Below are 13,579 nucleotides of genomic sequence, written 5' to 3'. Positions count from 1 at the left end.
ACAAATTTAAAACAATAAATGCATAAAGGTGTAAAACAGCTAAAAAAATAAAAACAACAACAACAAAACAACTATATATAAAAACATAAAATAGACCTAGAAAGCCAGTTTATATCTTAGTTATTTTTGGATTTAAGCTCCACTTAAACCTAACTTTAACTTATATTATTTTCTAAACCCCTTTAAGTGGTGAATCTCTTCAAAAACCCATTTTTCATCTGAGAGCAATGTTGCTTCAGAGCTGATAGACATTTAGATGTAAAGAGATTTCTTAATGCAATGCAAACATCACTTCATACTCATCTCATCAGCGCTCCTCTCAGAGAAGTGTGATTATAGAGCTCATATCTTTGCGGTGGAAAAGCAGACGGACCAAATCTGATTTTTAACTACCAGCAGCGCACGAGGAGCAGAGCTACCTTCTGATTAAGGGTTTGATTATTTGACAGTTTTCATTTGGATCCATCAATATGTAGGCTGGATTTGTATTTTAATGAAGCTGGGAGGCGCCCCAAATGATCTGCAGTCAGATTAATCGACCCGTGTATTAAGACGAATCTTTACTCTGTGGTAAAACATTGATGTGAGATTGTTTGATTATCCATCCTAGTTAATAAGAAACCAGTTTAAATGTGTAAAACCGATCTAATTTTGGTATTCCTTCCATTACACCCACCTCCTCTCCTCTGCAGGAAGATATCCAACTCCTGGCTGAGCACTGGCTGGTTCACCATGACCATCGCGCTGGAGCTCTGCGATAGGATCGATGTGTACGGCATGGTGGCCCCTGACTTCTGCAGGTGAGAGCGTGGAGATGAATCACAATTTTCCAACTAAAAAACATCTCAAAGTGTTTTCAGTTTCAGTTTCAAAAATAAACAAGAATAGACAGCTGGTAATGGATTTTGTGACAGGAGATGGTTGTGGAAAAACCCACACCCATAATTACTCTGCCTTGCAGATATATCAACATCTCCATATTACGTCATGTTTTAACATCAAATTAAAATGTTGTTGTTTGTTTTTTGTTTTTTTGGGGGGGGGGGGGGGTGTATCAATACAAAGTCATGCATAATTGTAAAATAGCGGTAGTAAAAATACTTACCAACCTTATTTACAAGACACATCTCCAAACTGTGATGTGCAGTGGTGTTCTGCCCATAGACATTAAATACGTAGACGTGTCATTATTCGGGTTCTGCCTATACTGCGATGCGTCAGAGCGTCCGCCATCTTAAATGTGGCAAATCTGCAGTTACTCAGTCACTTAAACAGTGTCAGCAGGACTTTCATCTCTGAATATACTTTGTATTCGTAGTATTTTTGTTTTTGCAATATTACAAGTTTATTTTCGTATCCCTTTAGCTTCATTCTCCTGAATTTATTCTCCTAAAGAATAAAAATATTTTAAATAATCTAACCTGGCCCTATTACTCCAGGAGTGAAATAATTCTTAAAACTGTGACTATTCTGAAAATGTTCCCGCTTAATTCTCATAATATGATGTTTTTCTCATAACATTACCACTTTTATGTTTGTTTTTTTTTGTTTTTTTTTACTTTATTGACCTAGGACCTTTTTTCTCATATTATTAATTTTACCTCTTTAATACTCCCCCAAAAAGTCTGTTCCTAAAGTTTCACATGTGACACGGTTTTATGAAATAATGAAGACCACAATGTTTAAATTTAACGAACTGATCCTTATATTCATAACACACACACATATATATATATACATATAGATAGATAGATAGATAGATAGACAGATAGACAGATAGATAGATAGATAGATAGATAGATAGATAGATAGATAGATAGATAGATAGATAGATAGATAGATAGATAGATAGATAGATAGATAGATAGATAGATAGATAGACAGACTGTGTTGCCACTCTGCAGCTTTAGTGTGTCCAGTTTTGCAACATGGTGCAGCCTTAGTTTATAGAAGGCAGATACAAGTAGTGAAATCAGACAGAATACATTTCCATGCAGCACAGGAATCAGGATTCTTTTCTGATTCACGTTCACAATAACAGAACTCAACTTTTTTCTGCCACATACAATATGGCGGTGACGTTGACGTGCGAACCTGGGCCCTATGACGCGTCTACATATATGATGTCTGTGGTTCTGCCCCATGGAGTCAATTCTCTGTAGAGCCACATTTCACTACGATTACAGCTGCAGGTATTTGGGAGCATCTTTCTACCAGCTTTACACATCTAGAGACTTAACATTTTGCAATTTATTCTTAAGAAAATATCTCTATCTGAGTCAGATTGAATGGAGAGTGTCTGCTACACAGAGTCCCAGTTGGTCTGGACTTTGGGCCGTTCTAGCACATAGATATACTCTCATCTAACCCACTCCATTGTAGCTCTGGTATTATCATGCTTTTAAGGTCTTCCATTTCACATTTAAGTTGTATAGATGTTGTCTATATATAGTGGAACTGCAATGCTTTGGTCTGAATTCCTGGGTATAGTCGCTCCACAGCCCGTCTTTAACCCGTGTTATGTCTGAGAGCAACTTGTTCTGGAGTCTCTTTAAATCTAAAAGGAGGCAATGGTCACAGAGCGTCCGCTCCTCCCTGTTCAGCCTTTTTTGTAGTATGCATGGGGACGGTGTAATGAAATGACTTTTTAAAATCATGATTCTTTATCCCCAAATTATCAGCACCTTTAACAATTTTCTAACAAACATCTAAAACTGAAGCATTTTCTTTTTATTTATACTTCCCCGTTATAGTTCCGATCAGTTTTAGTTATTAACCTTAACTTCCTTGTTCTAAATGTGATGTGACCAGAAGCCCATTGTTTCTACTTTGAAGAGTAGCTTCAAAGTGGGAAAGACAAGAGAACATGCCTTTGAAGTAAGAAAGATTGGTTTTAATTCTTGACAACCATAAATAAAATAGCCTCTCATCTAAACTTGACCAGATCTAAAATAAGAACTTTGTTATTGCTATGTGGCACTAGTTCAATTCAATTTTCAATTCAATTTTATTTATATAGCGCCAATTCATGAAACATGTCATCTCAAGGCATGTGACCTTTATTTGACAGTGAGGGTAAAAAATAAAAATAGGGTTTGGGAGGGGGGGGGGGGCATTCACTACCCCTGCACCACTGCTGCACCCAGGTCTAAGTCTTTAAAGTTTTTAAAAAAAACTAGGAACCATGTTATTGACGCCATGGAGAGGGAGCAGGGGGAGAAGGAGGTAAAATAATAATCTTTAAAACATCTTGATGGAGAACTTCAGCAAAGATTGACACCTTGAAGTCTTCATAACAACCATCAGGCTCTATTTACATGCCAGCTGGCTGTTTGAGAGTGAAGGCAGAAAAAAAATCTGTCTTAGCATCACAAATGTTTGACTGAAACCATGTGCTTTGGTCCAATATTACCAGAGTGTTGTGGTAACAAGCAATGGAGGTAGCGTCAGACAATTGGATGAAATGTGGAAAAGCACCTCACCCCCCACTGTTAAGTATGTATAGAATAGAATAGAATAGAATAGAATAGAATAGAATTGAATTGAATAACCTTTATTGCCCCCAATGGAGAAATATAGGCGTGACCGCGGCAAAAACAAGCAGACAGGATAAACCACACTTACACACTAGATTAAATAATATGAATAAAAAGTTAGAATTAAAGGTGTAAAGCAGAAGGGAAATAATTTATCAGAAAGGGGGGGGGGGGATACTGCTCAATTGTTACTAGATAATATGTCATATTCAGGCATAAATGCAATGTTCAAGTTAAAGTACAGGAAAGACAGCAGCTGATTGACAGAGCGACATAAAAAAAAGAACTATGGAATATGCATGATTGTACAAACACGCGCAGAGAAGCTAAAAGGTGTGAGTTGGTGAAGATTCTGTCATCCTGGTCATGATCATTCCAAAAAAAGTTAAAAAACAAAACAACTGGACTTTATTCTGAAGTTTTAAGACGTTTCGCTTACCATCCAGAAAGCTTTCTTTCTTTCAAATGTCTGGAGTAGTGAGGAGTTCCAAGCTTTATATTATTGCCCAAAAACGCCTTGTTATGGCTTAGATAACATGCAAATTAAGCCTAAACTGGTCCACCCCTTAGAATGGGGAGTCGTTTGGGTCATTTTTGGCCTGCAAATGAACTCCAAACTGGTTTCAAGTGGAGGACTCAGGTTTTAACTTTGAAAAACTTACAACACAGCTATAGGTTTGACTCCTTCCAATTTTCCCCTCAATACTCACCTCCATGCAGATCACAACATCTCCCCTGTAAACCAGGCCAACAATGACCTTAACGACTCCCCATTACTAAGGAGTGGACCAGTTTCGGGTTAATTTGCATGTTATCTAATCCAGAACAAGACCTTTATGGGCAATAATATAAAGCTTGGAACTCCACACTACTCCAGACATTTGAATTGAGAAAGCTTTCTGAATGGGAAGTGAAACATCTTCAAACTTCGGGGGAAAAAAAAAGTCCAGTTGTTTTGTTTTTTAACTAAAAGGTGTGCAAATGGACTTTAGCATTTGAGAGAAAGTGTAATCATTTTTGATCAGATCAAGAACCTGTGGAACCAGAAGCATGCTGGAAACACATTCAGTTTGTTGTGAGCAGCAGAGATTATAAAGTCTATCAGCAGCTCGGATGAAGAACCGGCAGAAAGTGCTTTTTTGAGGATCTAGGATGCAGCAGCAGTCTGTCACTGAAAGAGTTCTCCAGCTCTGCAACAGCTCCATGCACGGAGTGGGAGACGTTCTCCATCAGTGACGTTATTCTCCCACCACCGGCGTCCCAGGACAGAGCCGGCCCTCCTAATGACTTTATCCAGCCGCTTCCTGTCAGCCACAGATAAGCTGCTGCTCCAAGAAAGCACGCCGTAGACGACGGAAAGAAGATGGAACCATGGTGCAGGATGTGTGGCGCCGTTTTTGTTGCAGAAGTCGTGGCAAACTTGGAGGGATTCTAAACAAATTGCCAAATCAACAGAAAGGATTCAAGAGACACAAAGTCGACCTTCTTCAATGACTATATAGACCTAAATCCTGCAGAAGACCTGTGGAGTAGACGGCCTGCTCCAACCATATGCAATACTATAAGGCAACAGATAATGCTGCCTGCAAATGTGGCACCAGTAGTTTCTGTTAAAAAATTATTTTTAACACGGTATTCCTTTCCCCAGATGCTGAATAAAGGCCCTAAAATTGGTTAAAGCAAGAACAGCTGAATTTATTTTAAGGCTTTTTACATATTTTTAACAGTAGTGCCACTAAAGGACTATGTTAATATAATGATCAACACATTTGCAAAAAAAAAAATGAAATAAAATATAACAAACTTTTTCCCAAATGCTCATCTGAGCACAGGTAGAGAAAAGCGGACTATAAAAGGCATTAAAGAAGAAACGAGGACGATCTTCCCAGCATTTTTCTGACATTTTCCTGCATGTGACAATCAGTGCGTACGCAACCCTTCCCTGCCAGGAAGCCGGTCCCACGTTAGAGAGAACACGGACTTCCTTGTCTTGATCCAGGTTTGCTCCTGGCAGCCAACCTCGTTAGCGGGCTTTATTGATTTGATTTACAGCTGGCGTCTCAGCGAGTACTTTAATTGGACCTTTTCATTGAACAAGCAACAAACCTTATTAGATTTCTCAATAAAAGAGAACAAACTGTTCAATGTTCAGCATATCCTCGACCCCCGGCCCAGATCGATTAAACAGTCATATTTTTTTTTTGTTATCTAAGGTCCACGGGCAAATTCAATCTCAATAGACATGAGGGAGGAATGCGGTTTCATTTCTTTGAGAAATCGCTGGCAGATTCTCAGCGGTCCATTGTGATTCTCATGACAACTAAAGTCTGCAGACTTTACTGAAAGTCAGCAATTTGTGGGTTAGAACATGTTCAAACAGCTTTCCCACTGATGCATCAAATCCACTCAATTTAATGCAATTTCCCTGCAAAGCAAATAGAATATAGCCAAACAAGATATTGCTTATCTGGGATAATTCAGGCAATTAGTGTAGACAAAAAAAAAACAGACATATAACATAACAATATTAATTGCTTAATTTCAGGCTTATTTCATTTTCAGTTCCTGCTAATTATTGCAGTACATTTATTTTATTCTACTGCCAGTGTCAACGCTGAGACTGGAAGCTGAAGAAAAAGTAAAATCCAGTGTCTGACATAATGCGAGTTCACCTCTGAGAAATTAAAGCACAGCCACTTTAAATGCTTCAACCTAATCCCGTCTGTCTCATAAGAAAACACAAGCAGGCTTTGCAAAGACAAGGAAGCAGCGAATAATAATTGTTTCCTGGATTTCAGAGATAATTTACCTCAACGTTTCTCGAGTGCTGCACTCATCAAATAAATCTAATCAAAGAGCATTTAAAAAAAAAAAAAAAAAAAAGAAGAAAACCTTGCACGTGGAAAGAAATGATCCTTTACTGGACACACAAACCCTCCTCCACTTTGGAGCAGCATGTCGAGAGACGTGAATGTAGTTATCTTGACAGCTAGATGCGTTTACAAGATCAGTCCTGGAGTTTAAAACACAAACTCAGTTTTGAGAGATGAGAAGTGGTTACAGGCTCAGAGCTGTTGACTTAAAGAGAGACAGAATACATATATATATATATATATATATATATATATATATATATATATATATATATATATATATATATATATATGTCTCATTTTTAACCGACTAGACATGGAAGCAGAGATGTTTTACTTTTGTTGAAAAGTGAAAGAGGCATGTTGACACTTTATTATTCAGTAAAAGCAGAAACACAACCATTCTCCCATTATTGTTTCAACATAGCGAGAATGCCTAATATGAGGAGAATCACGTCTGTTTAAAACAAATAATAAAAGTAGATTATCTCACTGCTGCAACTCTCTTCCCTTCCATGTGGAGGCAAACCCACTTTAAACATATTTACGGACACCTAAAGGACTCATCTGATCCATTAAGTGTTACACAGCCAAAAACTGCAGACATTTGCAATTTGGAAATTGTGTTTTTTTTTTTAATTACGATTATATTTCAAATGTGATTAATTGTCCAGCAGTTATATTAAAAGTGACATGGACGTTTCTTACCTACGTTTCTGGAAATACGGTCCACTGCAGCTTTAAAACCAAAAGAAACATATGACTGGAATAACCTCATAAAATATTATTGAGCCTTTATGGGAAAGCTGCTATAAGGCAGCTTAAATATTAATGATTTAAGTCCGGATCTGAAGGAGTCAACTGTTTCTGCACATCTCAGATTTTCAGGGAGTTGGTTTCAGAGCTGAGGAGCATTAAAGCTGAACATAGCCTCGCTTTCTTTAGTTCGGGTTTTAGGAGCACTGAACAAGTCACACGCGACCTGAGGGGTCCACATGGTTCATACCCGACCAGCAAGTCTGAAATGTAGTGCTAATAAAAGACCATTAACAAGATTCTAAAATCTACACTTCTGGAAACTGGGGGCGTGTAAAAACTGATTGAAAGTGGCCCGAGAAGAAAGCCTTGAGGAACCCAAATGTGTGATTTCTGTGCACTCAGATTTTTAATTGCCAAACACCAAAGTCTGTCATGTAAGGCATGAACCAATGACAGATCATAAAAAGGTCTGGGATTGTTTGGTATTGTGCTACCAAACAATCCCAGACCTTTTTTTGATCTGACATTGTTAGGAAGTACAAGTATGAGTTCAACATCTTTTCTACTGCAACATCAGTGCTGTTGTGTGGTTGAAAACCAGACTGGAAGTGATTTAAGTTTTTTTTTTTTTTTTGATGAGCCGCTTTTTTTTGGTGCTCTGTGCTAATAAATGTTTGGATAGATGCAGACCTGCAATTAATTAGTGTGGAATACTCCAGATCTTGCGTCCTTAACAGACATCTGATCACTGCGGTTTTAACGCACTGGGAAAATGACTGGAGTGAAGAGAAGCGTTCACTATCTGCCGGATTTTAGACGCAGCAGAGCATTTTAGACCACAAAGTGATCACTAAAAACTGTGTGACTGTTTACGACCACTTTGTAGTTAATTCTAGGTCTGTTTGGCCTTTTATCAGTTTTGAGTTTAAATAGCATTTTCAATAAATTTCCCACGTTGGTATATTGTTTCTTTTTGAATTTTTGAAATGCCGATACTTTCTGCCCAGTCTTTTGATCTGGATTGCATAAGAAAGATCTTTTTAAGGCGAGCACATGCTAACTAATGTTAATTTCGAGCCCCACTCTCCCCAAAATGGCACCTTTAAACGTGAGCCTACTTTAATTTATCTGTCCAGCAAATTAAAAATTAAAGCCAACCGCCCTCCGTCGCCTTTAAATGAACACTGCTTCCCGGTATCAAATGAACAGTGGGGGCTGGTGAAAAAAAATCTTGGTGGGGCTGGCCAATAGATTTCCCTGCCTAACCCAGTACATGCAATTAAATTAAATGTCAGAAAATTACTACGATTCCACAATAAGCATTTAATTAATAAATAAACATTGTTCACAAAGGATTATTTTGGTGGTTTTGTCTTATTAATCCTTTTCACAGACTCATGCCAGAGGGTTTGCATACATTGTACATGTACGTATATTGTTACGAAACGAATGTTACGTCTTGACTTAAATTTATATCCTAATTTTTTATTTATATAACGATTTAAGTAGAACAATGACTAGTGCAAAATTAAGTTGTATTTACCGGAGATGAAGTGTAGACTGCAAATTCTGTCGTGGTATGATGGCTCACACAGTCGATTGGGATTGTCTGCCTGCATCCTTTTCATTGAAATTATCCATTTCTGTCTTCTTTCTTCGTCCTTCGGTAAACAAAAGAAACGTACATCCGACTATTTGGAATGCCTCTGTGTGCAACCGGGAGCACAACAAGTCGTAGGCATTGTTTAGATTCCAAAAATAAACTAAAAGTACGCTCTAATTCAGCCGTTTTGTCACGCTGGTAAGCGAAAACAGTTCTGTTTTTGCCTACCACCGTGACCCGGATGTAGCGCGGATGTAGCTCGTGACGTCACGCGTGAAGTGCACCTATCACTGTGAAGCTAGGGCTACTACTCCAGGAGCCCCAAACCCATTCATTTTGGCAATGCTGATTGGCCAAATATTTATAAATCTTCCCTAGCAACAGTATATGATTGGTTATTTCGCTACACTTGTGGGGCTCCTTGAGTCACAGCCCCACAAGTGTAGAAGAAGAGAAATGATACGTTCTGTTGGTGGAAATGCACTGTTAAATGAGAGTCAATCAGTAGAAGTGTTTTAATAATTCTTATTACATGTAGCCACGTACTATTAAGTAAAAACTGACATTAATAATACTTTCAAAATCTATATATATTTTGACTTTTCCCCTCCACATCTAGGGAGGGCAGCGCCCGAGCGCCCCCCCTATGGGCCTGCCGCCACTGCAAATGAAGCTGATTAAAACCCTCCTAAATGTTGCCCCCCCTTTCTGTCTCCGCAGGGAGCCCCAGCACCAGTCCGTCCCCTACCACTACTACGAGCCGCGGGGGCCAGACGAGTGCGCCATGTACATTTCTCACGAGCGCGGCAAACGCGGCAGCCACCACCGCTTCATCACGGAGAAGCGCGTGTTCGCCAACTGGGCGAGGACGTTTGACATCCATTTCTATCAGCCCGACTGGAGCCCCCCGCCCCTCCCAGCCAACCGGACGCTGGACGGCACGGCCCCTGCAGCTCTGCAGAACACGTGACCGCCGACGGTATGGGGTGGGGTGGGGTGGGGGGGGGGCGCTTTTAGAGATCCGTCTCAGAAGGACAGAGGATGAGGAACACCTGCACTGACCCTGAAATCTCCTGATCGGACACGACGCAGGATAAAAAAAAAAAAAACGGACAGCGCCGCATGGATGAGGAGTGCCTTTGCTGCGGCTCCAGCCAGCGTTTTGTTAATGGGGGGTGGGGGGGAAACATGACTGGGCTCAGAGTTGTTTGAAAACCCTCCCGTGTGAAGTTCTACATGAAAGCGGGGGATCCTCAAACACTCTGAAAAAGCATGCATGCTGTGTATTACTGTGAGCCCTGCTGGTGGTGCTGTGCATATGTGAGTGTGTGTTCACCAGAGGGATCACAGAAGACACAGATTGGAGGCCGGTCTCCCTGTAAAGGCTGCTGGATGAAAGACCCAAGCGAGACAGAGACACACGCTCCTAAACTACAGCGCCGCGCAGCGCTTCTATAATACCCCTCAAACCACAAAGCTCATATCTTATTGAGATCTTGTGTGGCAAACGATCAAGCGGTGCATAATTGTGAAGCGGTGGGAAAACTGTTTTCACGTTGAAATTTCTCTTATAGATACAAAAGTGTGGTATAGAAATGTATTCATGCAGTTTCTGTGACTCCCCTAAATAAAAATCGAGCGCGACCAACTGCTTCCTCAGATGTCGCCCTAAGTAGGAGATCATGCGCAAAATTGAATCTCGGCATAAACGCAACAGTTCTGTCGAAGGGCGCCAGCGTCATGAGGACCAAGGAGCCCGGCAGACGAGGTCCGGGAGAAAACGGCGGGGAAGTTTAAAGCAGGACTGGCTTATAAAACAACATTCCAAGCTGTGAAGATCTCACGGACCTCTGTTCACTCCCTCGTCTAAACACAGAGAGTGTAGCACAGCTGCAAACATACCAAGACGTGGCAGTCCACATAAAATGTAACGCTGGGCAAGGAGAGTACTGATAAAAAAAATAAAAAAAAAGTGGCCCAGGGGTCCATGGTTACTCTGGAGAAGCTGCAGAGATGCACAGCTTGGATGGCAGAATTTGTTTGCTGGACAACTTTTGGTCATCCAGTGTATAAATGTGGCCCCTGATGGAAAAACTGACTAAAGAAAGCCGTTGTTAAAAAAAAAAAATTGGTTATAACAAGTCCTGTTTAAAGCATGCAGGAGACCGAGGTGGGAGGGTCAGACTGCAAAAAGGGAACTAAAAGTTAGAATGAAATTAGTGTATTTTTCCTTGATTTGGGCAGGTAAATAAGATTATTTGCCAATGGAATGAGTATTTTGATGCCTGAAATAAGATAATTAGACATCCTGCACTTGAAATAAGATGATGGAGATCAATTGTTCCTATTTTAAGTGCAACAGTCTTATTCCATTGGCAAATAGTCTTTTTTACCTGCTCTAATCAAGGACAAATACATTAATTTCAGGAAAATTTTACTTACTTTTAGGTCACTTTTTGCAGTGCAGATGAGAGCGTAATTATGGCCTGCATGCAGAACCCTGAGGGCAGCAGAAAATGAATCTGAATCACCTAGAACAAGCCGTCCCCACTTTGAAGCTTGGTAGTGGCAGCACCAGGAGGTGGCAGACATTGTTTAATCAGCAGGAGCAGGCAGAGGGGAGAAAACCGCTTAAAAGCTGCTAAAAAGGCTTGAATCTGGGGGAGAGGTTCGCCTTTCAGCAGGGCAATATTCCTAAACATACAGCCAGAGATACAATGGACCTATTAGGAGCCAAGCTGGTGTTGCCAGATCTTGTGAGAGAAACAAGCCCAAAGCAAGTGCAACAAGCAACCCACCACACTGTAATACAGCCTCCGTTCCTATACTGCTGTTTATAGTCCAAATAAGAGACTTCATGGTCAAATAAAGCACACAAGAATGACATTTACAAGAGACTTCTGGAGAAAAGCCCGCCCAATGTGGCTTATAATAAGCAGACTGGGCAACACTGATCCAAACATATTAATGCTGGCCTAGTCAAAGTCCAGAACCGCTGCAAAATATAAATACAAAGAAAATCCTTCAAAATGTTGATAACCATGAATCCTTTTTCTCCCATTTCAGAATTTGGCACTAATTTGCGTTTGTCTCGTGAAACATGAAGCTAGGTGAACAAGTTCTGGGAGTACAGGTACGTTTGCGAGGCCCTCTCCATGAGCTCTGTCAGATGGCAAACAAATGTTTTTAAATCCGACCTTTTGAAAACTGTAAATCGCTACTTCAAACTTCAAACTGTATGAGATCCTGTAAACTGTCGACTCTCGTGCGACAAAAGGCTGACTCACTTTGAAAGCAGGTAAATAAATCCCGTTCCATGACTTTCATCTGGGCCGTTTCTAGACGTGTGCTTTGTGAGCTCATCCAAGTCAAACCCCAAGTATGAGTGGCAGGTGTGGAACAGTGGCTGGGATTTAGTTTATTTTTTATTTTTTTTTTATCTCGTGGGCACACTTCTTTCATACGGTTGTATCATAAGTCTTTGTTGGCTCCTGTCAGCAGTTAATAGAGCAATTTATTTAACTACAAGCTGGATTTCCATGCAAAAGCTCATCCGTGTCACACAAGACGAGAAGGAGATGAAGATGGAGAGCAGAGGTGCAGCGGCGGCATCCATCCTGCAGTATTCATGGGCTCCAGCTTCTCTCTGCCTGCATCACCTCACAGAGGTATGACGGTTTAGAAAAACAGCAGGTTTTCTCCTTTTTTTGTTCTGTTAAACTGAGTGATCTGTCAATCTCTTCCTTTGGATTGATTTTTTTTTTTTTTTTTTATGAGCTTACATGGGAACTCCCCCTCCCGATCTGCCTCATCTCCTCTCCTTTATGAATAAAATTCAGCTGTCAGTCAGAAGAAAGTAGACACAGTTATAGTTATTTTAATGTGACGTGCTGGTGCTGAATCCTCGTTTATTTTGTCTGGATCTCTGTCGGAGCTGAACTGTTAGTCATGATTCATAGAGCTTGATTACCTCTAGAAAGTCCTAATCAGGTGTGGGCATGTTCAAAGTGCTGCCGACTGAACTGTACAGTGTCTAAAGTGTCAAGACACCTTGGACTTTTTAACATTGTGTCACATTACAAATACATATTTGATTGTATTTCATTGGGGATTTTCTTCATATTAGAGCTGCACAAAGTGGTGCAAAATTGTGACATGGAAGCAAAAGTATATAATTTCCTTTTTTTTATTATCAAAAACCTGTCAAGTGTCTTTAGGACTTTGGTGCATGTTTCAACCCGTATGCTGTACGTTTAGCATCGTCGTCCTGTTGGAAGATGAGCTTCAACCCAGGTCTAGAGTCTTTTGCTGCCCCAAACAGGTTTTCTTATCAATTCATCTTCCGATTAACTCCGATATGAAAAGCATCCCCACAGCATGATGCTGCCACCACCATGTTTCACCACAGGGACGGCATGTTTAGATCAAGTTTTCTTCCACACAACGTTTTACATATGGACCAAACTGTAATATTTTGGTCTCATTTGACCAGAGCCGCCTTATTCCACATGTTTGCTGCATCTCCTGCTTGTTTTAAACTAAAACTTAAGTAGCTTTTTTCTTTAGAAACAATGGCTTTCTTCTTCCCACTCTTTCATAAAGGCCAGATTTCTGGATGGCATGACTACAGGTTGATGTTCAAAGACGCCAATTCTGCTCTAAACTTCCGCACAACTTTGTCCCTGACTTGCCTGCCGTCTTCCTTGATCTTAATGATGCTGCTTGTTCTCCGATAAATCTCGTAGGCCTTCACAGAATACCTGGACGTGCGTTTGTGTTGGTCCATCACATAAAATCCCAATAAAACC

At 40.3% G+C, this 13,579-nt stretch overlaps 1 protein-coding gene across 1 annotated transcript in view; it reads left to right on the top strand.

Moving 5' to 3' along the window:
- Positions 1 to 9,868, top strand: part of st6galnac5a (ST6 (alpha-N-acetyl-neuraminyl-2,3-beta-galactosyl-1,3)-N-acetylgalactosaminide alpha-2,6-sialyltransferase 5a) — an 86,014-nt gene extending 76,146 nt beyond the window's left edge. Inside the window, exons 4-5 of the mRNA XM_036138532.1 lie at positions 693 to 800; positions 9,492 to 9,868. Coding sequence (XP_035994425.1) covers positions 693 to 800; positions 9,492 to 9,741 — 358 coding nt within the window. The 3' untranslated portion in view covers positions 9,742 to 9,868. The remainder of the gene's footprint in view (positions 1 to 692; positions 801 to 9,491) is intronic.
- The last annotated feature ends 3,711 nt before the right edge of the window (positions 9,869 to 13,579 follow it).

Source organism: Fundulus heteroclitus, chromosome 6 (genome assembly GCF_011125445.2).
Source record: "Fundulus heteroclitus isolate FHET01 chromosome 6, MU-UCD_Fhet_4.1, whole genome shotgun sequence".
Taxonomy (NCBI): Eukaryota; Metazoa; Chordata; class Actinopteri; order Cyprinodontiformes; family Fundulidae; genus Fundulus; species Fundulus heteroclitus.
Note: the sequence above shows the minus strand (reverse complement) of the source record. Positions and strands in the feature narration are given on the sequence as shown.